General features: G+C 31.8%; 1 protein-coding gene across 1 annotated transcript; it reads right to left on the bottom strand.

Annotated features, from left to right (window-relative positions):
* Positions 1 to 71: 71 nt before the first annotated feature.
* On the bottom strand, positions 72 to 25,498 carry LOC126768420 (neuropeptide FF receptor 2-like; the record flags this gene model as incomplete). Its single annotated transcript, XM_050486449.1, has 8 exons — positions 72 to 248; positions 502 to 582; positions 1,632 to 1,747; positions 9,806 to 9,974; positions 12,769 to 12,866; positions 20,614 to 20,716; positions 22,599 to 22,825; positions 25,339 to 25,498. Coding segments are annotated over 8 exons (1,131 nt in total), but the record flags the coding sequence as incomplete, so codon positions are not given.
* Between the last annotated feature and the right edge of the window lie 1,532 nt (positions 25,499 to 27,030).

Below are 27,030 nucleotides of genomic sequence, written 5' to 3'. Positions count from 1 at the left end.
TATGTGCAATAAAATATATAAATAAAATAAATTATATATTTACACTGACATTTTTACATAACTAATTATTATTAACGCTTATAATCAATGTGTCCGTGTCGCTGCAACATCTCCACGGAGAGTGCGTGCGCCGGCGCAGTGCGTCTCGAGGACCGAGTCACGTGACTTAACTGTGTCGTAGCACGCGTTTCGATACCTCGAGCGACTTGCATCCCGTGTGAATGGCCATTATGACGAAGTGTGTTCATCTGGTAACAAATAAGAAATATTAAAAAATCATTGATGATTGTTATGGTAAAACAAAGAAATAAAATCATACAACGAATTACAAAAATCAATAAATGAATATCGTGTTAGCTTAAAATAAATTATATTATTAATACATCTAGAATTATTTTAAGATAATAAACTATTCTACTAAATTTCTACTAAATTTCTATTGTTATAATCATAGATAAAGGAATTAAGCTCCTCAGTATTGCTTTTATTAAAAATAATTACTTGTAGGTAACATCTCTTATGCGGTTCATGATAAAGTTCATAATCACTCGAAGAACCATCAGGCTTCTGCGTACATCTCCACTGAAACAAAATTGAGATTGCTTAATGAATTCACTGTTATTATGAAACTGTATTTTTAACTTGCAAAGATTGATTTTATTTAAATCATGATGAATGAAATATATTGATTAGTTATTTCGTATGGATATATACACTTTCCTTTTTCTTATTATTTATATAAGTTATGATAAGTAGCTTAGAAGTTATACGGGACCATATGAAAATACATAATAATAATATAATGTGATCTCCACGGTGGTCAATCTCAAGAGCAATTAGCCAACAACGCAAGAGATATTATAGTGCACAAGTGTGTGCGCTAACTCTCATAATCTGACGGGACGGTAATCCGACACGACCGGAAAGAGTGCAGGCGCAGGACCAACAGCTTTACGTACTTTCCGAGGCACGGTAGTACACTTCCAACTTCCAGACTCCGGGCTGCTACTGAGAATTTTCTGACAGAAAAACCCATTAATTTTTATTGGCCCGACCTGGGAATTTAACCCAGGACCTCCAGGTCTGCGGCCTTATATCAAGCCACTAGACTAACGAGGCAGTCAAAAAATACATACATACGGACTGAAATGATAACCTTCCTTTTAGCTTTGTGTGGTTAGGTAAAACTAGTAATAAAGGTTAGATGAAATCTCAAGGATTACCACATAGACGCTGTATGCTGATTGAATAGAACTGCTAACTGTAAGGAGTTCCATTCCAACATAGACGGTTAGATTATATCGAGCTTATATAATCTGACTGACTATATCCTTTGAGTATAAAAGCAAAGCATTTACAATTTCAAATTTTCTAGAAATTCCTTCTTCGAAGTATATGAATGTTACACAAATATTCTTTTCTATCTTACGCAGTTGAGTAAAAAGCGGCAAGGATATCAAATCATTTGTTGATTTCTGACATTTTAAGTCTACTCCAATATATTCCATTACGAAAATAAAGCAATCATTTTAGAAGGGTTACTGTGTACATGATTAAACGATTTGGGGCTTAAAGGGCACAATGTCGGATCCAATATATTGATGAATGGCAAAATTAATCTGTTATCTTACCGTGAACTTGGTTTGTTGACACATCGCTCGACCACAAAGCAGCTTGTGTACCGAACGTTGAAAATTCCTCGTCATCAAGCAGTAGACGATTGGATTAATAGCGGAGTTTGCGTGACCTGGAGAATAATATGGTTGAGTGAACCAGTATTGAGTTATTTTAAAGTATAAGCATGTGAATGTCCACTTTTGGGCTAACACATTTACTTTTAAAGATAAGGCTAAGGGTTAGTGAATACACATTCACACGCCACGTGCAGGTTTCCTCATGATATTCTTTACAGCTGAACACGAGGTAAATTATAAACATAAATTAAATACACCGAAATAAAGTAGTTCTTATCACTAAGTCATATCGGCTTATACATTTATAATACTTCTAATACACCATCCTAAAAGAGGAATTGCTTAACAAGAGGTCATGTCGAGAAACAGAACACTTTATTAAGTAACGTAACTAACCAATAGCTAACTGAGCCAGATAGAATATGAACGGTGAAAGAACAACAAGCTATATGATCTTGATGAGCTTGTCTTATTAATCAGTTACCCCCGATATGTCCTGCATGGTAACGCGCAAAAGTATCATGTAAAAGCTGAAAAAATATTGCCTGGCCAAACTGTAGGTGTATTCATTTTTATTTTCCATGTAATTCATATTTGCTTTATTGCGTTTGTTGATTTTGTTAATTATAACATGTATATTTAAATATATAATATCCTGACGTCAAATATTTTTGTGGTTTTTTTAATGGATACTACATAAACTTAGTTTATTGTACAGTAAAGTAACAGCCTGTGAATGTCCCACTGCTGGGCTAAGGCCTCCTCTCCCTTTTTAAGGAGAAGGTTTAGAGCTTATTCGCTGCTCCAAAGCGCGTTGGTGGAATACACATGTGGAAGAATATCAGTGAAATTTGATATATGCAGGTTTCCTCACGATGTTTTTCTTCATCGTCAAGCACGAGATGAATTATAATAACAAATTAAGCACATTAAAATTCGTTGGTGCTTGCCTGGGCCATCTCTTCTTTTTAGTTTATTGTATTTTAATGGTTTGATTAAAAAGAAACGTATCTCAAATCTGTCATAACACCAAAACTAATTCAGAGGAGGGTGGGTCTATAATATAGGTTAATGCCTAACTTAGGAGTCAAACACTTTATCGGTTTTATTCTGTAACTGTTAAATAATCATTCTCTAGGACAATAAAAGTAGAAAATCTTCAATAATATTAGAATTAATGAAAAACTGAGTTTATTTGTTACGTTTGTTTCACACGTGGCCGATCCTGAGGGCGGAAACTAGTGCAGAATAATTTTCAGATCAATTGAGTTCGCGTGACTGCACCTATCAAATCGAAGTTCCGATGTGCAATATTAGATGTCAGTCAAAATTCTGCATACGAGAAAGTCAAATATAAAGACGACAGTAATTGCGTTATACGTCTACCTTTAGAACTTCTATTTAGCATAATTAGCCGAAATATTAATAGGTAAAAGTAACGATGTTAAATTATGTACAATATGTAATTTAATGTAATTTTTGTTATTGTTTAAATATAAACTATACTAAAACTATATTAAATTAATTTCAGCAGCCACTGACTTTTTCGTGAAAATACAAAATATGTAAAAAAATGTGCATAAATTACACGTGGTAAATAGTAGTGGTAAATCTTGGTTGGTTGGTATATGTTATAAGCGTGTTACAATAAAGGGCCCAGATTTAAAAAAATATGTATTAAGAGGAGTTTTATTGTATATGGATAAATAATGTCTAGTCTATGAATGAAATATTCCATTTAAATTACATTATATTTTCAAGCGTCGGAGCTATTTCGTGTTTTTATCATTATATATTTTTTATTTATACTCGTGATGGTTAGAGAATCAAAAACTGTATTAATGATCATATTTACAAAAAATCTGCGACTGACATGGATGCATTTTTAGTAAAACCCTTTCGTTATTTTTATAGTGATAAAAACTTTTGGCACTTACTACATTATATTTCTGAGAAAAATACATGTTGCCCTTATTGTCCTCTTAAAAGTCTTGTGCCTCTTAAAAGACCTCTGGTTTCAACAACGCCGGAGCGACTGATTTAAAAAACAAATATAATTAAATACTTTATTGTACAGCAATTAAAAAAAGAAAAAAGATTTAGTGTCCTTACCTAATATTACTAGGCGGCAGGGCTTTATTTAAGCCCGCCTGGGTATCTAACACCCACTTATTAGATATTCTACCGGCAAACAAAAATACAATAGTATTGTTACGTTCCGGTTTGAACGATGAGTGATCCAGAGTAACTACAGGCACAACGGACAAGCTTGGTGGCGTATTGGCGATGTAAGAATGGTTAACACTTCTTACATCTCCAATGTATATGGACGGTGGTGGCCACTTACCATCAGGTGGCCCATTTGTCCGTCCGCCTACCTAAACATAAAAATAAAAACTTATGGATACATTACTTCTTAATCAAGGGGTACAAGCGCCTGAACTAAGCCGACCCTGTGTCTCAGAGCTAGTCTCTTCTAATGACGATATGCAAGTTAGTTGTCGGTAGTAGAGTGTTTATGATAACAAAACGTTTTTCCAACTACTAACTTTTTTACACTTTTTTCGGTTACACTACAGTAAATATATTTATCGGTACATTATACAGTTACATACACGAGAATAATTAATGAAAACGAGTACCGATTATGTATTTTGTCAATTTTACTTCATAGAATCTATACTCCAAATCAGTGATTGTTTTAAATTCAATTTATCTTTAAAATAACGATGCCAAAGTGCTTTTAGACTAAGTCTACTTGAATAAAGTATGTTTTTTTTTTATTTTGCTTAATACATGAAGATATCTTGCGGCAATGTTGTGCCAAATACATTGATACTGATTGCAACATATTATCTATATTGGGTACGTAGCGTGTCGGCACAGCTCCAATAATATAATTTGAGATGATGTATAATTGATGAACACAGAATTTTCAACTGTATTTGACTGTACTTGCTGGGCTATTATGTAAGAATTTACTTCTTCTCTCGACTTAGCTTATACGATATTTTGATACGTTATACGTGTTATAAATATTGTAATATAAGTCGTATATTTCCTTCTGAAATTACGCGATCTTGTCCTGCGGTGAGTTTTTATTTTGTTTTTACAGAAAAACTTTAAATAATATATAACACCTAAAAGAAAACCAAACTTTGCTTTATTGCTTGTATTTGAATCTTAAAAGCGAAAGGAAAATTTTAAATTTCGTTGTAAGTAAAAAATGGTTTTAGGATAACTCAAAAGTTTACTTCGCTTTTAACGGTTCGCTTTGATAATTCAAGAGGAGAAATAATTGGTTGAAGTTTGTACATATATATAATATAGAGATATATTTTAATGATCATTTCATTATCTGCAGCCTTGTATGCTAAAAACTAGTTCAGCGAAGTAGTCAAATACGCTTTCTTAAGGAAATGTTAAAATCTCAGAGGCAACACACACATTTCCTGGCACTGGACTATTGAATCGTAAGCTATAAATCTAAAAATAAACAATTTTATAGATATTTAAAAACAATAAATATGCAGATTGAAATAAATAAATAAATAAAACAATTTTAGCAAACCGCGCACATAGTATCTTGTACTTCCAATTTTCCGTAAGAAAAATTAATTAACCCCCTTGAGGCCATTGAAAACAATAAGACGGAATGATACAATATTCAATTGAAGATACTTTTGATAACAGTCTCTATATTATCTCCAAATGCAAAAATAGGACAACTCGCAGTTTGTATAATATTATATACCGAAAACATAACATATTCTTATATGTGTCTGGTACTTCTGTAGAACCATTCCGTAAAAATAAACTCGAAACTCACCGCAGACAACGTGAAATGTCGGAAATTGATATGCGACACTAACCAAAACAATTATAACATTTCAATAATTCACGCATAATAGTATATCACCATAAGTCGTTTTTCAGCATTTATCGGGCGAATAATTATAATGTAGTGAGTTCTTACGTGAAATATCACGATATTATATTCCGCACATCGTGGCACTACTTACGGACAACAGCACCGTACATTCGTATATTTGACGTATAGCGTTGTTTATTTTTTGTAGACTATATAAAAGACTATTTAACTTACATAATACATCTTTAAACCATTGTTTTCGTAAAATGTTCTGAATCTTATTATATTATAAGTTATCTTAAAAATAGATGTTTACGAAAATCCCGAAAAATAAAACAGCTTTGCTTTTATCTTTTTTTTTTTTTGACGAACCGACCTCGTGCCTAATTTCGTTGTTCCGAAATGAGGAGTAACGCGTTGGAAAATTTCCATTTGGATTTATCCAGAGCAATTATGACATTACTCGACTGTTGGAATTTTAAATATTTGGTGTGGGAATATCGATGTTTTGTTTGTTTTATAATTTTAGTATCCTTAATGTGTATTTAATAAGTTTGCGGAAGGGCTTCATGTTTATGTATTCTTAGTATTGTTGTGCTCCTACATGAAGGAGCGGTCAGTGTGATTACATGCACAAGGGACTTAACTAATCTATCGATATCGTAAATTTTATCAAAGGCATTATTTATTTTAAATCAAAATTTCTATGGCCTTATATAATCGAACATATTACTTATGTTGCAACATAAATACAATCTTATTCATCTGTAATAAAAATAAATTCTTATTTGTTAAATAATAGCTTGTGCTACTAAAATGGCATAACGTATTTGATTACTACAAAATAACCAACCTATGAAGTACAGTATTTAAATTACCAAACAGATTGTCCAGTAATTAATCAAAATAATTTTTGTTTAAATTCAAAATACGATTATTCAATGGATCAAAAATCGAAATAAAATTTATTCAATGTTATAATAAATGTGAAGCTACCACAGGTACCGGCTTGGGATGTAGATTTAGTAATAATAATGTAGAAACAATAACAAAAGGTACGATTCTCATCTGTTACTCTTTTCCACAAATAAAATTATGCAGGTAAGTATGTTAATTAAATACAATATTAATTTTAGAATATATTTCAAATTAAAGTAAATAGTACTTTACAAAACTCTCGTCATTTCTAGTTCAAAAAGTAGAAAATAATGTATGTTTTTTATTTATTTCACGTCAAATCATAAAGTTATATTTATTTAAAGAGCTACATAAATACATTAGTCTATTTCATTTTATCGAGAAATAAGTCTTATTCATAAACGTTTTTTTGAACATTACTTATTGATAGTCAAATTAAATTCCTACGTAAGAAAATCTGCATTAAAATACTATTTTTATACGATCTACTATTGGCTGTGTTGATTTTAGAAAAGCACTATCAATACAGTACTGAATAATTTTTTAAATTGTACGACTAGAACATTTTTATTAAATGTTGTGAAATTAATATTATCCATTCAATCGTATAGAGCCGAGATGGCCTAATGGTTAGAACGCGTGATTCTTGATCGACGATCGTGGATTCGAACCCGGGCAAGCACTACTAAACTATCATGTACTTAATTTGTGTTTTTAATCCATCTCGTGCTTGACGTTGTAGGAAAACATCGTGAGGAAACCTGCATGTGTCTAATTTCAATGAAATTATGTCACATTTGTATTCCACCAACCCGCATTGGAGTAGCGTGGTGGAATAAGCTACAAACCTTCTCCTCAAAAAAGGAGGCCTTAGCACTGCAGTGGGACATTCACAGGCTGTTTCTTTACTTTTATTCAATCGTATATACTATTCAAGCTATTCGTCCATTACATCATCAATGGATGTCTGTCTTCCTTTGTAATATCTATTGGTATTCAGCTTCGTATGTACGAAGTCAATTATTTAGCACAAATTATCGCTTTACTAGACTCAGACCTTGTGTATAATGTAACTATATAGTTGAATTTGCTCTTGTGTTTGCTAATGACTTTAAATTACATTATTTAAAATATCTTTGGCTAAACCTTAATTTCACTCTAGCAAAGACGAGTTGGGAGCAAGCATTTTCTATTTTGTTGGTTTTTTATGTTGTGGTGTTGGTCTGCAATAATTTGGCTCACGTCAACGTTATAGTGGTAAGTAGAAAATATTGATCGATTAAAGAAAAAACATTTATGTAAAAAGTTAAAACTTTTTGCGAGACGTTTCTTTTAACGCAGGTTCCGTTTCATATGTCAAATTATTGTGAAGCTTTATGCGACAAATTCACTGTGATTTTACTTCGGTTGAGTTTACGTTTCTTTTCAAATCTTTGTATGCATATTTGTACCGTACCTGCATTACTGAATTCCGAAAAGAAACGCTGAACCGATTTTGTTTTTTTGTGAGTTTAAGTTGGTGTCTGGATGGTAATTGCACCCAAATACTAAAAAATTAAAATAAGTAAAATTCTTATTTCACAGCAGTTAGCGAAATAAAAATTTTAACAGGACAGCTAGTGTTTCATAAATATGTTAATATCGTACGATGGCAATATCTCGTGGTGGTTGTGATTTACCATCAGGTGGCCCAATTGTCCGTCTGTTTATCTATTTTAAATTAAAAAAAAAACATTTATTTACCGCAAATAATAAATATACTATCAACACTTTTATTTCTGTGATGTTTTGGTTAAACGTTAACAATATCATTCGTTTACGTTGACAGTTAAATTGATTTTGTATTCTCAACCGCACCGATACATCTCCTTGATCCCATGATCTTGATTAAGAGTCTCTATCCTACGTGACATTGGTGAACCAGTGCTCTCTTGCTACTTTAATGTCGCTAAAGAAAGCAATGTTTAACAAAAAACAAACAATCGATATAATTTTGTTTCAAATTAAATTATTTCTAAAACAAAATTAAAAAGAATATTGAAATAATTAGCCATTTGTATAAAGGTAAAATAACCTGTAAGAGAGACATGAATAAAATAATTTATGTTTCATTAAATATGACGATAATCACTTCTTTGCCGTATACATATCGTTAAATCAAAATTTAAAAAAAATGTAAAAAAACATTATGTTTATTAGAAAACCAAACTTGAATGATTCTGATTAAATTAATTTCGAAGAGACTCATCAAATCAGGAGCAAAAATTCCTTTTGAATTGCGAGTATCTTCTAAATTAACCAAAATGAAATCAATGCTTGAAATTTTCCTACCGTCATATTTAAAATCAAGTGTTTCGCCAAATATTCTGTAAATGTAATCAAATCATTTGAACACAATTGAATTAAATACTACCAACAAAAATGTTATATGAAAAGTGATATTGTAAGTGTTATTATTATTAATAAATAATCACAAGCACACTCACAAGGAAAAAAGACAAATAAAAGTAAAAAAGAAAAAAAAAAGCTTAAGAATAGTCATCTATATAAACATATCTATATATATAGGCCTCTGCATCTTTGTCAGATGATTTAAGCAAGCCACTCTCCGTGTTGTTTTCCACCTGCAAGACAGGTGAGCGAAGTGTCCTCTCCGTGGATGCTGCTACGCCTGGGCAGGCGACTTTATGGCAACACGGGCTTGCCCAGTACCCATGCCACCCTCTCCTCCTCCCCAGCAGGATCCGCAGGAATGACGAGTCAATACGTGTGGTGCTGGTTTGGCCGCAGGTGACTGGCTTACGCCTGAACGGAGGCACCGCTCCGGGATTAATATTAGTTTTCCTTCTTCTTTGGCGTGACGCTGGGATAATTCTGGGAAACAACGTATCAAGGAGAGGGGTGAGGATACTGTGATCACGGAAGATACAGGAATGTGACACTAGTAGCTAGAGCAGTCCGGGGTCGCGTACCCGTAGTGATTCCAACCAGCTATCGGACAGATAACTGGTAGATCCACCCTCTGGACAAAAACATATCTATATAGATAGATAAATTGCAGGACATAACGGGTAAGTGGGTCTGTATATATAGACGTATACAATATATATACAAATATACACACATACACAAAGATATATTTTATTTTTCATTTATGAATTTATTAAGTTTTTCATTGTCTTTATAAATTAACGACTTATTATATTTATTATAACTCAATTCCTTCTCAGCGGATTGTTTTTTTTATTGTTCTATTAGCTTACATTCAATATGTCTAAATAGCTTTCTAATACACATATAAGTAAGAATTAAAAAAGCTTACCAACAAATAGAGCGTAAGGCAGATACATGCTCAAGTCCTTCGGGTTGACAGCGTTTATATCTAGCAGGAGTTGCATGATGTTGTACGGTAGCCAGCACAAAGCGAAAAGAACAGCCAATAGAAGAAGAATCCACGCTACTCTCTTCCGCTCTTTCATCAGCCTTAAACCCTGATAAAAAAAATTAAGCTAAGGTATCATAATGTGTCAGAATTTGTTAGTCATGAAAAGGCATTGATGCAAAAGTCTGTGGAGAAAGAAATATAATTTAAAAAAAAAAACACAAATGCGCTGATTTCGGCACGCTTTAAGCATTTTATGCGTGAAATGTTTAAATATACTAGAACATAACTAATTTTTTTAAAATACCTTTTTGATTAAAGATTTTTACTTCTATTAACAGTACGGGTTATTCCATTTGTCTTATTGTGATTAAATGTCGCTATCGTCAATCGCACTTTATTTTATGATTTAGTATTTGTGAACACTAAACTAAAAGGCATTACTTCCAGCTCACCAATATTTTTTTACACGCAATAACTTTTGTAATACAAAGTTGTAAATTTTGCGTAACTTTTGTGTTTCACCTTTCATTGTTAGGAAAATAAGGAAGTATTTGAACGAGTCCTTGTAATTTGCACAGCCTTTGTAATTATTACTTTTATTCGCAAATACAAAAAGTTCTTTATTTACGTTTCTAAAAATTGTTCGTTCCTAATATAATCTCTGAACTGCCAAACTTCGTTCATTTTGATTTTAAACGATAATTTTATTCCTAAATTCTCTGAGCATTTCGGATAAGGGTTTATTCATAATAAATTATTAGTAGACTGAATAGTAATATAATTTTATGTATTACAAACACTAAACACGTATTTTAATTTAACTGCCAATTCTGTTATCGAATTGTCACTTTATCGAAAAAAAAACGTTGATAAAAATTGATCCCTAAAGGTAACAAAATAGAGGATGCTCAATTGTTCACGTACTGACTTATTCCTGTTAGTCGATTCTACGTGTTAGAATCGACTTTTACGCATAACTCTGGACGGGGCATATATTATTATTGTTTTATTAGACAAAGAAAATATATAAATAAGGTACTATTTGAAGACGTCTAAGAGTGCAAAAGTGATTGATTCTTTGCCTGTGAAGTTATAACCGTTTCTGTAAAACTTGGTACACATTATGAGCCGAGATGGCCCAGTGGTTGGAACAAGATAACAAAAATTACGAATTCAAATCCAGGAAAGCATTGATGATATTGATATTGATATCCTCCTAATCGATTTCAGCTACGGCCAATTTCAAGATTAGCCTATAGATTGCGCGGGACATTTTATAGTGCACAAGTGTGTGCGCAAACACAGGTGCAAACTCTATTTCCTCAATCTCATAATCCGATGGGACAGGCAAGAACGACTGAAGTTTCGAGTGCTTTGTTTATAATTTATCTCGTGCTCAGTGCAAAAAATAATCATCGTGAAGAAACCCTTATGTATCGGATGAATGGCCTCATAGAGCTGTTTAATGAGATATTGTAACCATAATAAAACTAACTCTCCAAAAGGAAGCATTAACCCAGCAGTGAGATATGTACAAGCTGTTAAAAAAAAATTTTAAGCGTCGACTTGAGAACCACATAACATTCAGATACCGATATGTTACGTATTCGTTTATTAGTAAAATTTCAATAATATTCCAAAACTATATGGTTCGGTTATTTGTATCAATATTATGAATAAGTATGCACAATTTATTGTAAATATATCATGTTTTCTATGTTATATGTAGGCGGACGTGATTATGGGTCACCAGCACCAATATGTTAAGCGGTCGCCACCGTCCATAGACATTATATCATACGAAATTTGAGTGCAATAAATGGATACAGCGATATTAATTAATTAAATTCTAAAATATAAAACCAGAAATTGAACATCATTATAATCGACCACAAAACACAAGGAGAAAAGTTGAACAAAGCTTTATAACAAAGGATATAAGAAATGCAATTCTGTCATAATTACAAGAGTTAGTTAATTGTTATTCTGTATTGTTTTCTCGATATGTTTTTTACTATATTCTGCTTTTCACAAACTTAATTTTTTTCAAAATAGTGTTTGTATTTTATGCATACCTACATATTATATTGGCAGGTGCAATAGTGGCGCTCTTGTTCTCTGGTCTTCATCTGTTAAGATATTTGGGAAAATTCATCACATTTTTGACCCTTGCATGAAGTTTTTGTAATAGTACCACCATCGTATGCACGCACATATCGAGAATAAATAACCATACAGATATACTCATCAGATATTCTACCGCAAAAAAGCAGTACTTGGTATTTTTGTGTTCCGATTTGAAAGGTGAGTGAGCCAGTGTAATTATTGTATGTGTCATGTCACAAGGAACTTAAACTCTTAGTTCCCAAGTTTGGTGGCGCATTGGTGATGTAAGCGATGGTTAACATTTCTTACAATGTCAATGTCTATGGGCATTGGTGACCATTTACCATCAGGTGGCCCATACGCTCGTCCGCCTTCCTACTCAAAAAAAACATGTTTGACATGATCTGTGACAATATTAATATAATATTCATTAGTTTTTAATACTCATAGATATGACGTAAGTTGTTAGCACTAGGATGCAGGTCTCGAGGTCCATTGAAGCACGGGATAGGGCCAATAGAAGTTATTGGATTCTTTTGTCAAAAATACTCAGTATTAGTTTGAAGATTGGAAGTTGGTAGTGGTGAAATTCCCATGCAAAAAAAAGCCGTTAGTCCTGCGCCTGAACTCCACTCGTGTCTTATTGCCGTCCAATCGAATTATACACTCTCGCATCTGTGATTGCACACACTTGATTACTAAAATATCTCCTTTGTTTTTGGCTAGTCTTTATTTCGAATGGCCGCCATGAACGAAATCTCTCAGGCAAACAAAATAAATTAATCGAATCATACCTGCTGCATGCTGACATTGCCTTCGTCGATGTCAAATGGTGGCCGTACAGAGCACAAAGTACGACCCATACAAGCGTATGACAGGATCGTGATTGAACCTAAAAAGAAAAAAAAAATACTTACAAGAAAATGATGAGAAAATTCAAATACAAATTTTTAGTATAAAAACATAAAGAAATGACTTAGAAGCGAGCCTTTTTACTGTTACGTTTTAGTACTATGTGATAACAAAATAACTAATTTAGTAATCAATATCATATTATTTTTATAAGACTTGGGGTTTGTATGGTTTATTTAGAACAGTCCAAATATTATAAATAGATCAATATGACCGTTGACGTTTCGCTCATTAAACCTTTTTATTTGTTACCCATATCATAGGAGTATGATGGAAACTACTATGTAAATCTACTTGGAAGTGGACTTTGTGCAAGCCCATCTGAGTACATACCTACATTTACATTATATTATACATTTCAGATATTCTACTGCCAATCAGCAATACTTTGTACTGTGGTGTTCCGGTTTGAAAGGTGAGTGAGCCAGTATGACTACAGGCATAACACCTTAGTTCCTAAGTTTGATGGTTCATCGGGTATCTATGTAAACAACGGTTAACATTTCGTAAAGCGCCAATAAACCACGTAGTCCATGATCCTTCTGAACTTCTTCCGGTTGTGTGGAATTTGCCATCCAACAGATTATGAGAGTGAGGCAATAGACAGCGCACTTGTGTATGCGCATACAAACTTATGCACGATAATAGTTATGTTCTGTGTAAGCTCCCTTGAGAATCACTGCCGTCACCAAACTCGGTCAAAGGATGTCATCATTATAAATTTCATACAAACTTAGCCTTTAAATTAAAATCTTATTAGTTAATTCACTTTTTAAAGATATTGCAATCAGAACGCCACTTTAACTAACTGTACTGTATAAAGCATGCGATATGGCAACACTTTTCGAGATGCTGTAGCTCAAGGAGTGACAGAAATGTTCATGAGGGTGATATTGTAAATAAACTCTGGCTTAAAAATGTCACCTACTTTGAAGTCCTTTTAAAAGAATATATTTGAAATATAAAGAAGAATACATTTGTAACGAAACCTCCAACGCCACCTCATACCACGGACAACCCACAGACACTCGCGGTAAGTGGAAAAATGATCCTAAATTTATTTCAATTACCTTTGAAGATAATATTTTATTTATATCTTTTGAGTATTTGCTTTCAAAAACTGATATAGACAATTTAATTTTAATAAGTATAACAGACAAACCACAATAGAAGATTCTCGTAGTTAAGGTATTTATTTATAAAATTTTATCAATAACATAATTTAAATCGCCATTGTCGCTATATAGTATTATCATAATAATAAGAAAGACATATTTATTATATTAGTATAAATCTGTGGGCAAGGGCTTATTGATCGGTTTTCTTTAAATTATAAATTTCAAGTCAAGTAAAGGCAACATTTTTTATTACCTAGTTAAGAATACACAGCCGTAATGATTGGTGTTTTAAATTCCTTATATAAAGTTAAAAGTGCAAGCACATTCAACACTTTCGCGATTTAGGTGTGGAATTTATTATTATGTTGTATAATTTTATTTAAACCTAAGTTGTAATATGGAAATATTTCTTGGAGTTAAACTGTGTACACTGCAATAAAGCTTTGAAGGCTAAAGCTAGAACAATACGAATGACTATGTATCATGCATTTTAAAGGATTATTTTAAATCTGGTCACTTTACTGAGAAACGCTAACAACCACACAGATATTTTGTATTTTGTCGGAAAATGCAGTGACTGTATAAAGAAATTTTATAAAAACTATACTATAATATTTATTTAGACAGTTGGAAGAAATGACGATGATTTCAGTAAGTTTTTATTTCGAACGATGAAAGTTAAAAACATTCTTATAAAAAACCTGTCTAAATTTTCAAATTTCAAAGACAAACGATATATGTCATTATTATAAGAGAGCTAATTCGTATAAACCATGATATATGAAAGATAGTTCTTTAAGAACTCGCTTCGTATTTAAAATGTGAAATTTTCAAAATAGATTTGTAGTTGTACGCGATTGTAATTCTTGTATCCCTTAAATTCTATAATTATTATTGTCAATATCGCATATCACTTTCTGACATTTAACGATGGCGTTCTGCGGTGAGTTTCGAGTTTATTCTTACATAATAGGTTTTTATATTGTGTATTATGCTGTTATTTCCTATTGTATCTTAGAGTGACATAGGATACAGGATAAAAACAAAGTGTATATTATTTAATAGAAAAAGTGTTTCTTTGTGTTGGATCAGTCTTTGTCATTTCTTATAGACAGTAAATTGTGATAAGTAATTATGATAGTTCTTAGAGAGCTAATCGATATTGAAGTCTTGCAGTTTAATTAGTATTAATTAAATATTTATATAGTGATCTAAAAATAATACTAATACCCGAATAATCATTTGAATGAGTTTATTTAATTTTATTGTAAAGTATTCAATCATCTTAAAATTTCAATTAGGGATTATTGCCTAATATATATACAGTTATATATATGTATATATATATATATATATACAGTTATATAATATACAGTTATATACATGTATGTACATGTATGTAGTATTAGTTACTCCCATTTTATGAATTTACATTTTTTTAAGATTGGGTTGTCTAGAAAAGACATATAATAAGCCATAAAACCTTGTCCAACGCAGCTAAATCAGTCCTAAGCAATTTTCTATGTTTCAACTTGAGGTGTACATGACGAATTTTAAAATAATAATAATTCCTTAGTAAGTATATGAATTTTTTTTTAGTGAATATTGTGATTAAAATGAATTCAATGAAAATATTCTTTCTTTGATAATCGTAGCGGCCTGTGAATGTTCTACTGCTGGGCTAAAGGCACCCTCTCCCTTTTTTAAGAAAACGGTTTGGAGCTTATTCCTTACCACGCTGCTCTAATGCGGGTTGGTGGAATACACATGTGCCAGAATATCAGTGAAATTCGACACATGCAGATTTCCTTCCGATGTTATTTATATTTTAGTTTCTTAACAGTCAGTTCTTGGTAACTTGAAAAATGTACTATAGAGAATTTTATAGCAAATATTACGTTACAATAGCTTATATAGGATTAGAAACAAATTTTGAATTGTTTGAAATAATATAGGATTTTAGACGAGCATAAATCGAGCAAAGGCGATCAGTGGAAGGTACTGAGCAAAGTATACATCGCTTCTCACACTGTGTTTGCGCTGCCAACGTTATCTAAGATCCATTGCATAATTCTTAATTCACTCACTCACCATTTAACCCGGATCGTAGCAATATAGACTTGATGTTCCGAGATGAGCGCGAACAAAGCCTTAACGCCGGATTGATTACTAATATTAAAAATATGAAACCTTAAACCTTTCTCCACATGCGGGTGAAGGCCCGATCGACTTCTAGTATAGAATATAAATCTTTGTAAAATATAAATGTGATAACAGGCCTAACGAGCCTTAACGATCTGTCGAAGTGACGATTAAACCCAAAATGACAATGCGAAAACCTAGAGAAATATCTAAAGCGATAAAATCTGATATGAATGAATAACAAAACAAATATAAGCATGCTCATGTAAAATCTGTAAAATATTATTATTGTAATTTTTGTCTTTGTACTATTTATTTGTATCTATGATCCCTGTTTGGTCGAAATAAATGATTTTATTAATATTATTATTATTATTATGTATAACTGTCGTATTTCGTACGAAACATAGATTATAATTTTTTTTTAATTATTATATTATCTCCACAGACGTGTTGTCCATGCTTATTGGTTCATCTTCTCTATAATTTTAATGTTCCTGCATGTTTTTATTACCACGCAACATCACATCTAGGTTTAATTTAAAATTATTACTGGTGGTAGAACTTTATGCAAGCTCGTCTTGTTGTGTTTCGGTTTGAAGGGTGAGTGAGCTTAGTTCCCAAGGTTGATGGCGCTTTGGTGATGTAAGCGATGGTTAACATTTCTTACAATGCCAATGTCTATGGGCGTTGGTGACCACTTACCATCAGGTGGCCCATATGCTCGTCCGCCTTCCTATTCTATAAAAAAAATTAATGGATATATCATATCTATATACAATATAAATATAAGTTTACATCAGACGTCATTGAGACCAGACGATTACTTCATTCACTCGGAATGTGTGCCTGTCGAATTCCTTGAAGGGATTTTTTATTTAGTCTTCGTGGGTTTTGGATGGTAATCTACCACTCCGTCCATAATCTAATCATCTTTAATCTGATCGCCATTTTTAGGTTGTAGTCCAGAATCTTCTTGGTGGTCGCCATTTCTGCTTTCAGTATTCGCAAAGCGTCTACGCTGTCGTATATATTATATAACATTTCTCAAATATATAACATCTCCTATTATTGGCTCATATTGATATGCAAACATTTCATTTTATTTATAGAAAATTGGAATTGCAGTTGTAGGTTGATGCCGCTAGCATTCTTTCCATTACACGCGACCACGATTTATACGAATGTATAGTTTCTCGATGTAAATAAAACTTGTGTAAATAAATTAAAATATGTAATATGTATGGACATAGCGTAATGCATAAAATTATAATTAACCTAAGCCCTAGACTCAATAAATAAAAGTTTAATTTACAATATAATGTAGGTGTATTTATTGAAAAAGGCGCAATTTTCACAAAAGAAAAACATTTTTAATAACTGATTATATTAAGGCGAGCTTTATCGCTATATATATATAGCAAAAACTAATGACCGGTCTTGTTCCCGCCATTAAATTTTATTTAGATCCACGGCATCTGTCAACTGAGCCATCTTGAAAATGAAACCTTAAATTATAGAAACAAAACCTCAGTTAATGATTAAAATGCTGTATATATTGAGTTAAAGCTGTTAATTACTAAAATCACGTTCAATGACAAGGAAAATTAACTTGGGTGCCTTCCTATTTAATTTTGATATTTAAGTTCAGCGTCTAATGTTAGCATAGGAACTTAGCAATTACTTTCCTTGTAGATTGGATCTACTCACAGGCGCACATAAAGTTGCATGTCGATAAAGACTATATACAAAACTTTACCTTTTCAAGCTTGACGTTCACTTCTGTAATGAAATCCTGCAATACGTACTAGCAAAGTCCGTTTTAAAGGAATTACTAACACACCTATTTACCGTTTCAATCAAGCATACAGTTTGTGTTAGAAGTGGGGATCTAGCCCAAGAGGTCAAGATCAAACCTGTGGCCCATAAATTATTGCGCTATCGATGCTTAATAAAAATTTCTTGAATTTTGCCTGGTACTAAATTTGAGATCAAAGAACTTCAAAAGTCAAAATAGTATTACTCAATAACATTATATAGATGATAGCCGAGATGGCCTAGTGATTATAACGCGTGAATCTTAACCGATGATTGTAGGTTCAAACCCGCACAAGTACCACTGAGTTTTCATATGCTTAATTTGTGTTTTGTGTAAGTTTATGAAGGAAAACATCGTGAGGATACCTGCATGTGTCTAATTTCATTGAAATTCTGCCACATGTGTATTCTTACAACCCGCATTGGAGCAGCGTGGTGGAATAAGCTCCAAACCTTCTCCTCAAAAGGGAGAGGAGGCCTTAGCTCAGCAGTGTTATTAACAGGCTGTTACTGTAGATGATATAAAAGTGTGGAGTTAATGTTCTTTGTTTTCTATGCAGGATGTAATAAGTTACTCTTTTCCATGTAATTTAATACTGAGTACTATTTTTGTCGATCCACTCAGGATTCACAGGAGTTTTCCTTAAAACTAATTGAGGAAAAAATTCCACCATACATTATCGTCAGGCACTTTAGCGATGGGAAAAAAAGCTTCCTTTTCTGAGGAAAGCTACCCACAGCTTATTCTAACACGCTGCTCCAATGCAGGTTGGTGGATAAACTATTTCATTAAGCACAATATTTAGGGTTAGATGAATAATTATACACACTAATTGATCCCATTAAACAATCCAAAAAATAAAATAAAATTCCCAGTTTATATTTGGTAACTTTTTTCATTATTTTCGCCAATCGTTTGGGAATGTTTCTTTCGCCTCGCGTATCTGAAAAACGAACGATATTATCGGCTCTCACCCAATTTTATCTAACGTGTGCACAATTAAAACTTGATTAAATTTTCGTTTAATTTAATTCAATATTTTTTTATAATAAGAACGTCATGACATGTTCATATATAACTATAATAGTAAAATATAACTAAACTGTACTAATATTCTGAACTAGCTGCCACCCGCGGCTTCGCTCGCGCTTAAGTATAATACTGTACTGTGTACTGTGAAGTAATAATACTGCTCTTTTATTATATTATGAGTAAAACAAGTCACTTATCTTACAAGTAACTACTGGTTTCTTACCACACACGAGATGATTGCATTTTGATTTAAAATAGTTTTGTGGTACATTGAATTTCTTTTCAATAAATAAACCATTGGAACTCCAATTGACGAATGCAATTTCCGATATTTTCGTTTCTAAGACCGTTTTGTTTACTAAACTCAATAAAGTAATATTTGTATAATCTCTCATCATCATATTCAATCATCTCTGGAACACAAGTGTCGATCTCAAAACCATATGATAAATTTTCACCTACTAACCAATAGTCACTGAAAAAGAAACTCAAACACTTTAAAGCTTAGGAGAAAAATCAACAAGTGCTACACACAAGGATTTTCTAAAACTCAGGCGCTAAATGTCAAGCAAAGTTAAACGTTCAGTTAAATTAAATAGAAGTTAATTAAACTTGACTCGAATGTTCTAGGCGAACTTCTTTTCATTCCCGAGTCGTTTATTGTACTCTGAAGTTGCTAAGTAGCGTACTTAGTTAAAAGGAACTACGAAGCCCAGAACCGCTGCATAAAATAGCATCTATGTTATTTATTACATTGCAATTAAAATGTAAAACGTTTTATTTTCATTTATATATTCTATATAAAATATATACATGTAATAAAGAAGCTGTGTGTTTGTACTTTGATAAAAAAAGCATAATTGAATGCGAAATGCATTTATTTTTGTTAGTATGCGTAAAATGTATCAAAATATAACTTGCTACACCAATGTTTTGAACTACGATCTAGTGAATACGCTTATAACTAACAATACAATGTCATTTGTTCTCTCAAATAAAATATCAGTTCTGTTGCGAATATTCGACGTGTTTTAATATATATATTTTTCTGTCTATCTATCTATCTGTATATACACGCTGATCTTCGAAACTTCGGATCAGATTTTCTTGCGATTCCCAACTGGTAGATTAAGCTGTCTTAATCAACATTTAGGCTTTGTTTCTTTTAAATCGGATGTCAGTGAAAGGTTATTGTCTTCAAAGGTAATTTTAAATAAGTTTTTTATCCAAATAATAAAGCAGTTTACTATTTGTTATTATTTGTGTATTTTCTGAAATTTTCTGCAGCGGCTTATTAATGTTTTTTGTATTTATCGTAATTAACCTTACATTTAATTTCTTCTGATATAACATATGATAACATATAATAACTTTTCTGGCAACATTATTTTAAAGATAAGCCAAATAAATTAAATAATGATGAAGGTTGTGTTTTACATAGATAAAATATATTATTGTACAACACCTTAATTAAAAAATTACATAACACATGGATTAAACCTAATTAGCATACAACTTTGGTGGACTACACAGCGATCTCGACTAAGTAACCATATTTTTTAAAAGCACATAAGTAAATAAATAAGTAAATTTAAATAATATTTATTATAACTTACCAGGTATTGCATACACTAAAGTGAAGCTGAAAGTTCCGAACTGCTTGCGAGTTTCTTGACTCGGCCATTCTTCTGTACAGAAATGTACGTCCTTAGTTTCTATCTGAAACAAAAAAGATAAAGGAAATTATCTATGCGAAAGTAAGAAACAAAATGACCGCCTCTTCACTCTTTCATCCTCCAACCTTTAATATATAGAAAATTGTAAGCAATTACAAAATATGCAGAAAAGAAACTCAGTGGGAGTTTTTTTCGCTGGTTCTTCTCCGGAACTGGTAGTAATTTTTACTTCTACTATCGACAACTAGTAATGTGTCTTGCCAGCACTCTTTAATTGTGCTACCAGTGGGCTAATGCCCCCTTTCCCTTTTGAGGAGAGTTTTGAAGCTCATTCCATCACGCTGCTCCAATGCGGGTTGGTGAATTCACATGTGCCAGAATTGCAGTGTGATTAGACACATGCAGGTTTCCTTGCAATATTTTCCTTGATCTCAATCATAAGATGAATTGTAAACTCAAATAAAGCACACAAAAATTTAGTGGTGCTCGTTTTCGTTTGAACCTGCAGTCATTGGTTAAGATTCACGCATTCTAACTACTGGGTCATCTCGAATATTAGTCAATAGCTAAATGCTTGTATATTGAATAAAATAATTTGAATAGAAATCAAAATATTTTTTATAGAAGTACGCTCTTATAAGAACTTTTGTGTTATGTTACAATATTAAATTGAATGTCAAACAAGAATAAATTCTGATTGTAGGTTATACCTCAGAAAGAAAACTCAGTAGACAATTTATTCCAAAATTTTACTCAGGGTAATAAAATACTTGATATTTTCTATAATTAAATTCAGCAAACGTTGTTTTCAAATTTAACTAAAATTATTGTTTATCATATATAATTTTTTATTATATAATTTTTCAATTAAAAATGTCAACGAAAGTGTTCAATGGAATTGTATTTTAACAAAAATCTTTAAGTCATATGGTCATGAAATGGCTGACAGTATTTCCCTGAATTTATAATGTTTTATTGTTTTATTATAAATTATATACTAAATTTTTTGTAGTGTCTTACATTTAGAGGGTGTTAGTAAATGTTTTACTTCTGTAGTTTCCCTTTTGAGGCGAATAATTGCGGGTTAGTGGATACATAATTATGAGGAGGATTTTCCTCACAATATTTTTTTTCAACGCTGAACAAGAACTTAACCAGCGCGTATTAGAAACTTAGTTAGTTAGAAAAGTAGTTACAAGCTTAAGTTCAGTTAATTTTCATTGACTGCCCCCAGAGACTTCATAATGTTATGTTATTTTCAAACACTATATAACATTCTTCACAAATTGTAAGCCAACTAGTAATAAAGTTTGCGATGTATATTAATCCAGTGCTTAATTTTAACTAGTTCAACGAAGTAATTTGAAACTTCAACTTGTACTCTAATATATCAAATATACAAAGCAATTAAAATTACAAATGAACATCTATTCTATTTACACAAAGTTACAAAATAAACACAGAATCGCTCGGAGACGGCGGATGCTTTGTAAATAATTCAACAATAGATGAGTAATTGAAAGTATAGTATTTGCTGTAACGAAGTATTTTGAAACGATAATGAATGACAAAATATATAGTCGATATATGTAGATAATAAATATATTTTTCTTATTATTATACCAATTTAAAGCTACGCAGTAAAATAAAACTCTTTCTACCTCATATGTATCGAACAACCTGTATCGAAATAGCTCGGTGGTATTTACTCCAAGCCTCGAATACATTTTTGCAGCAGATTTTCTTTTCGGGTTGTTGCAATATTTTAGATAAGTTGTTATTCAAAAGCAAATTCATATCTCGTGTGAGAAACTTAAACCTTTTTACCATAAATTATTATACACTCTTAATTCGAAACTTCCTTCCAATTGTCTTTTCTTACCATTATTACACTTGATAATTAAAAAAAACTTAAACCAACGTACCGAAATATTCTTATAAGCCTTAGATATAACAGGCACGGATTCCTTCCTCACGCACGCTACTATTAACAGCGGTATGAAGATGAGCAATGCTGCAATCCACAGAAGGGCTAGCAGCATCAACGCCTGACGACGCCCTGGCGGTCGGAGACGTGGTTCTGGTGCTATAGATAGCCAGCGATCCACCGACATTGCTGTCAACGTGAACACACTGGCAGCCACAGCTACTCCTGCAGGAATAAATTTTATTTAACAATACGTTTAAAATTTGAACACGAACATTGAATAAAACAAACATGTACCTTATAAACATCAAATAATAATTATATAAGTTATATTGAATATTTTCAGATCGAGTTAATTAATATATGAAATTTCATTTCAAACATACATTTTATTGATTACGAACATTGCGAATTTAAACTCCATAGTTTAACCAACTAAGCGATTAATTCCAACAAATGTTAACTACGTGAAAGTGGAACAATTACAGAATACCAATACAATTAAGCTAAATCAAAATAAGTGTAAGCCTCCGTTAATGAAGCAATCAACGTTTTTTAATTCAAAATTCAATTGAATTTATAACAAAATATGGAACAAAAATTACGTTTTTATTAAACATGTTAGCGAATGTTTTAATTATAATATGAGAAATAGATGAATAAAAAAATTATTAATAATATTAATATATATTGGTAGTAGGGCTTCGTGCAAGCTCGTCTGGGTAGGTAACACACACTCATTAGATATTCTATCGCAAAACAGCAGTACTTAGTAGTGTTGTGAAGGGACATAATATTTTAGTTCCCAAGATTGTTGGTGCATTGGCGATGTAAGCAATGGTTAAAATTTCATACAAAACCAATGTCTATGGGCGTTCGTAACAACTTACCAAATGCCCATATGCTCGTCCGTTCCTATACTAAAAAAAAAATTGCTGTTTATGGTAGGACGATTAATAAACACTCAGTAGAACTAATCTGTATAATATAAATAATAACTACTGAGTTTCTTGCTATTTTTTTCCGTATAATTTACATTTCGAATCAATCGTAGCTTTAATTTCAAATCATCTTGTAAAACTATTATTAAAAAGTGCTCGTAAAAGCCTGTACTGGAATATTTATATATTTCTTATTTGAACAAAATAAAACCGCTGAACGCGATCGTGAAATAGCAGATAGTGAAATGCGAACCACGATTTTTATCTAATCTATTTTTGAGATAATATTCAATGTTTACGAGGAAAACGAAAAGAAGCGATACTTTTGACCTTTTGAATTTGAATATTTTTTTAGCAGACTTGGAATCGGTGGGCTTTTTAATATTTGATTTGTAACTGTATACCTTAGACTTATACCAATTTCAGCTCAAGGAATTATTGAAAGCTTACCACTATTTTTTTGTTCTGTTGACCGAACTAATAATAATAATTAAATATAACATTTAATGGATTCCGGTATCAAAATGGCATATAAACGTTTAACGACTGAGATTCGAAGTAATTCATAGCCGAATAACAACGTTATTTGTTAATTGCTTCAAAATAAATAGGACTCGCAGTTCGACAAAAGAGACGACGGAAAGAATTCAAATAATAATAAAAATTGTAATAAATGAATTCGTATTTTATAAATTACATAGAACGCTATACCGTATTCTTTATTTACATAGGTATTATGTATTTAATTATTTACTAGATTAATAACTTGTCAATAACACAATATTCAAACAATTATATATATTTATATATATATGTTGCAGATGCCGAGGTACTTTGTACAGTTTGTTCGTCCGACATGGTTAGTGTGGACGTGCGGCACGGTCGAGTGTTCTCAATACAATGATTTCGAACCTCGCTCTCCTGACTCACGATAAGTCATGTTGCCATCAGTGCATCGTGCACTATTAAAATTTTAATTTAATAAATTTAATTAATATTATTTATTCTCTAACATATTCTCGTATTTCGCAAGCATTCTTTTAATGTGCTTGTTAAAAAGAAACACGCAAATGCCACGCTTTTTCCGACTTATTGTTTGTACATAGTAATAACATTAATGCAGAGATAGATTTAAAAATATAAATAAATAAAAAGTAAATTTAACGGAACTCTAGTTGATCTCGTAACGACTAAATATAATAATAACCGTCATAAGTTGTGAACAAAATAGAAGTTTTTAAGTAATCGAAAAAATATCTCCATAACAAAAGTTCAGCGAAAGTCGTCTTGAAACTTTATTTAATTGCAAAAAATCTCTGAGAAGTTATTAAACTGTGCAAATGTGGTACCTGTTGTATTTCAAAGTTTTTGGATTCGAATTTTTGCTTCAAATAAGTAATGTTAATAAAATTCGAAGTATTCGCAAATGTTTCGAATGGCAACACTAGTATTATATGAGCTCGGATGTGTGAGCACTATTCGCGAATATTGTATCTAAACTATAGAATTTGCAGTAGCATATTACGCAGTTCGTGTTAAAATACATAGCTTTTTTTTATATTAATGAAACATATTATGTAAGTCTTATACAAATGCTAAGTTAGCAAGTTTTATTGTACAGTATCTAAAAGAAAACGGTTTTTTTAAGAAGTGACACCCATTTTAGTTTGCTTATGCACGTAATTAAAATTTTAAATTATGACTAATAAATTTAAATTTTGCAAACATAATATTTAAAATTAAAACTTGTTATTAAAATAAAAATAATTATTTTGCCTAGAAAAATACAGTTCTTACCTTGTATGTAGTTGACAATTTTGCAGACCGTCTCTCCGTAAAACCATACGAGAGTGATGGCCTTGCTGAGCTGGATCGGCATACAAACTCCTGTTACTAGAAGATCTGCCGCTGATAGGTTGACTAGGAAGATGTTGGTAACACTGTTAACAAAGTGATATATTAATTAAATAATATCCTGGGACATTATTCACACACGGCCATCTAATCCCAAATTAAGCAGAGCTTGTACTATGGAAACCAGGCAACTGATATACTACATATACTACTTTTCTTTTGTAAATATATACTTATATAGATAATTACACCAAGGACAAACAGATATGTTCATGCACACATATGTCTGTCTTGGGTGTCTCAATAAACCTTTCACAGAGACATCGCTCTTTCGTAAGTTCGCAAGGAACTAGTGTACAACATAAAATCCGGGCACACACCAGCGTGTTATTTATATGCTGAGTTTTTGTTTGTCATTTGATTCGTTATAATATTTATATATAAAAATATATCATTATGTATATAAAAAAAAAAACTTTAAATATATCAAAATAATTTTGTTACAAGGGTAATTAAAAAAATATCACCCAATCATCAAATTATTGTCATTTAAAAGGTAAGAAATATGTATTAAATTTTTGAGCCACTTATCACAGAAACGCGCATCAAAGCACCTATCATGTTATCTATTGTTTCTGTGTGGCTCACTTGTACTTCTATTTGGAACACTGACACAGGAATACAAACTATTACTGCTAGATATAATAATTGCTAAATGATGGGGAAGCCAGCTTATAAGGTCGGACAAATAAAAATGATTGGTGTGTCTGTTATCTCAGTGGCAGACTGGAAGGTGACAGCATTTACACTACCCTGCCTCGAAAAACACATAAAGCCGTTTGTAATGCGATCTCTCTAATCGCGTCGGCTCTCTGTCCCATTGAATTATCAGAGAGAGGGAAAAATGTAATTGCATTTGTACCCACATGCGCTAACACAAGTGCACTCTTTCAATACGTTCTGAGCAGCTGGTTATTCTCTCCGATTAGGAGGATATTACGTTGAATGTTAGTTTAATTTATAAAATATAATAATATGTGATAATGTACGGTTTGAAAATGATAAAATAAACAATGGATTTCACAACGAAAATTTTTATAAACAAAAAGTCAAAGGAATCTCATAAAGTAAACAACATTTACATTTTAATTGCAATCAGAATATATTTCCCTTTATGATGCTTCTAACTTCTTGTTAACCTGTTTTATTTGCTAATAAACCGCTTTAATATATTCACTAATAAAGAAAATATATGATCCAAATTAATTTGTTGCCATATTTCATTTATACCTGGCTTAGGCTAATGAAGAAGCAGATGGTGGGTATATTTACCAAGGAATTGGAATTAAGAATAAATAGTGCACAATAAAAATGGATTCATTCTATTTTAGAGAATCAAATATTATTATTTTATTTTGTACTAACAATGAAGATCTACGATTTTATAATAATAGTCAACCCGCGGTTGTAACTCGAAATGAACTCACACTGCAAGATTTTTTTATACTCAAAGGGAACTGTGTTCCCTTTCGTTTCTTCGCGGTAGAATTCATTTGGAACTGGTAACGCGTTGACGATTCAAAAGTTCTTGTAGACGTTTATTTGAATAAAAATATTTTAATTGATTTCATTTTA

Source organism: Nymphalis io, chromosome 5, assembly GCF_905147045.1.
Source record: "Nymphalis io chromosome 5, ilAglIoxx1.1, whole genome shotgun sequence".
Taxonomy (NCBI): Eukaryota; Metazoa; Arthropoda; class Insecta; order Lepidoptera; family Nymphalidae; genus Nymphalis; species Nymphalis io.
Note: the sequence above shows the minus strand (reverse complement) of the source record. Positions and strands in the feature narration are given on the sequence as shown.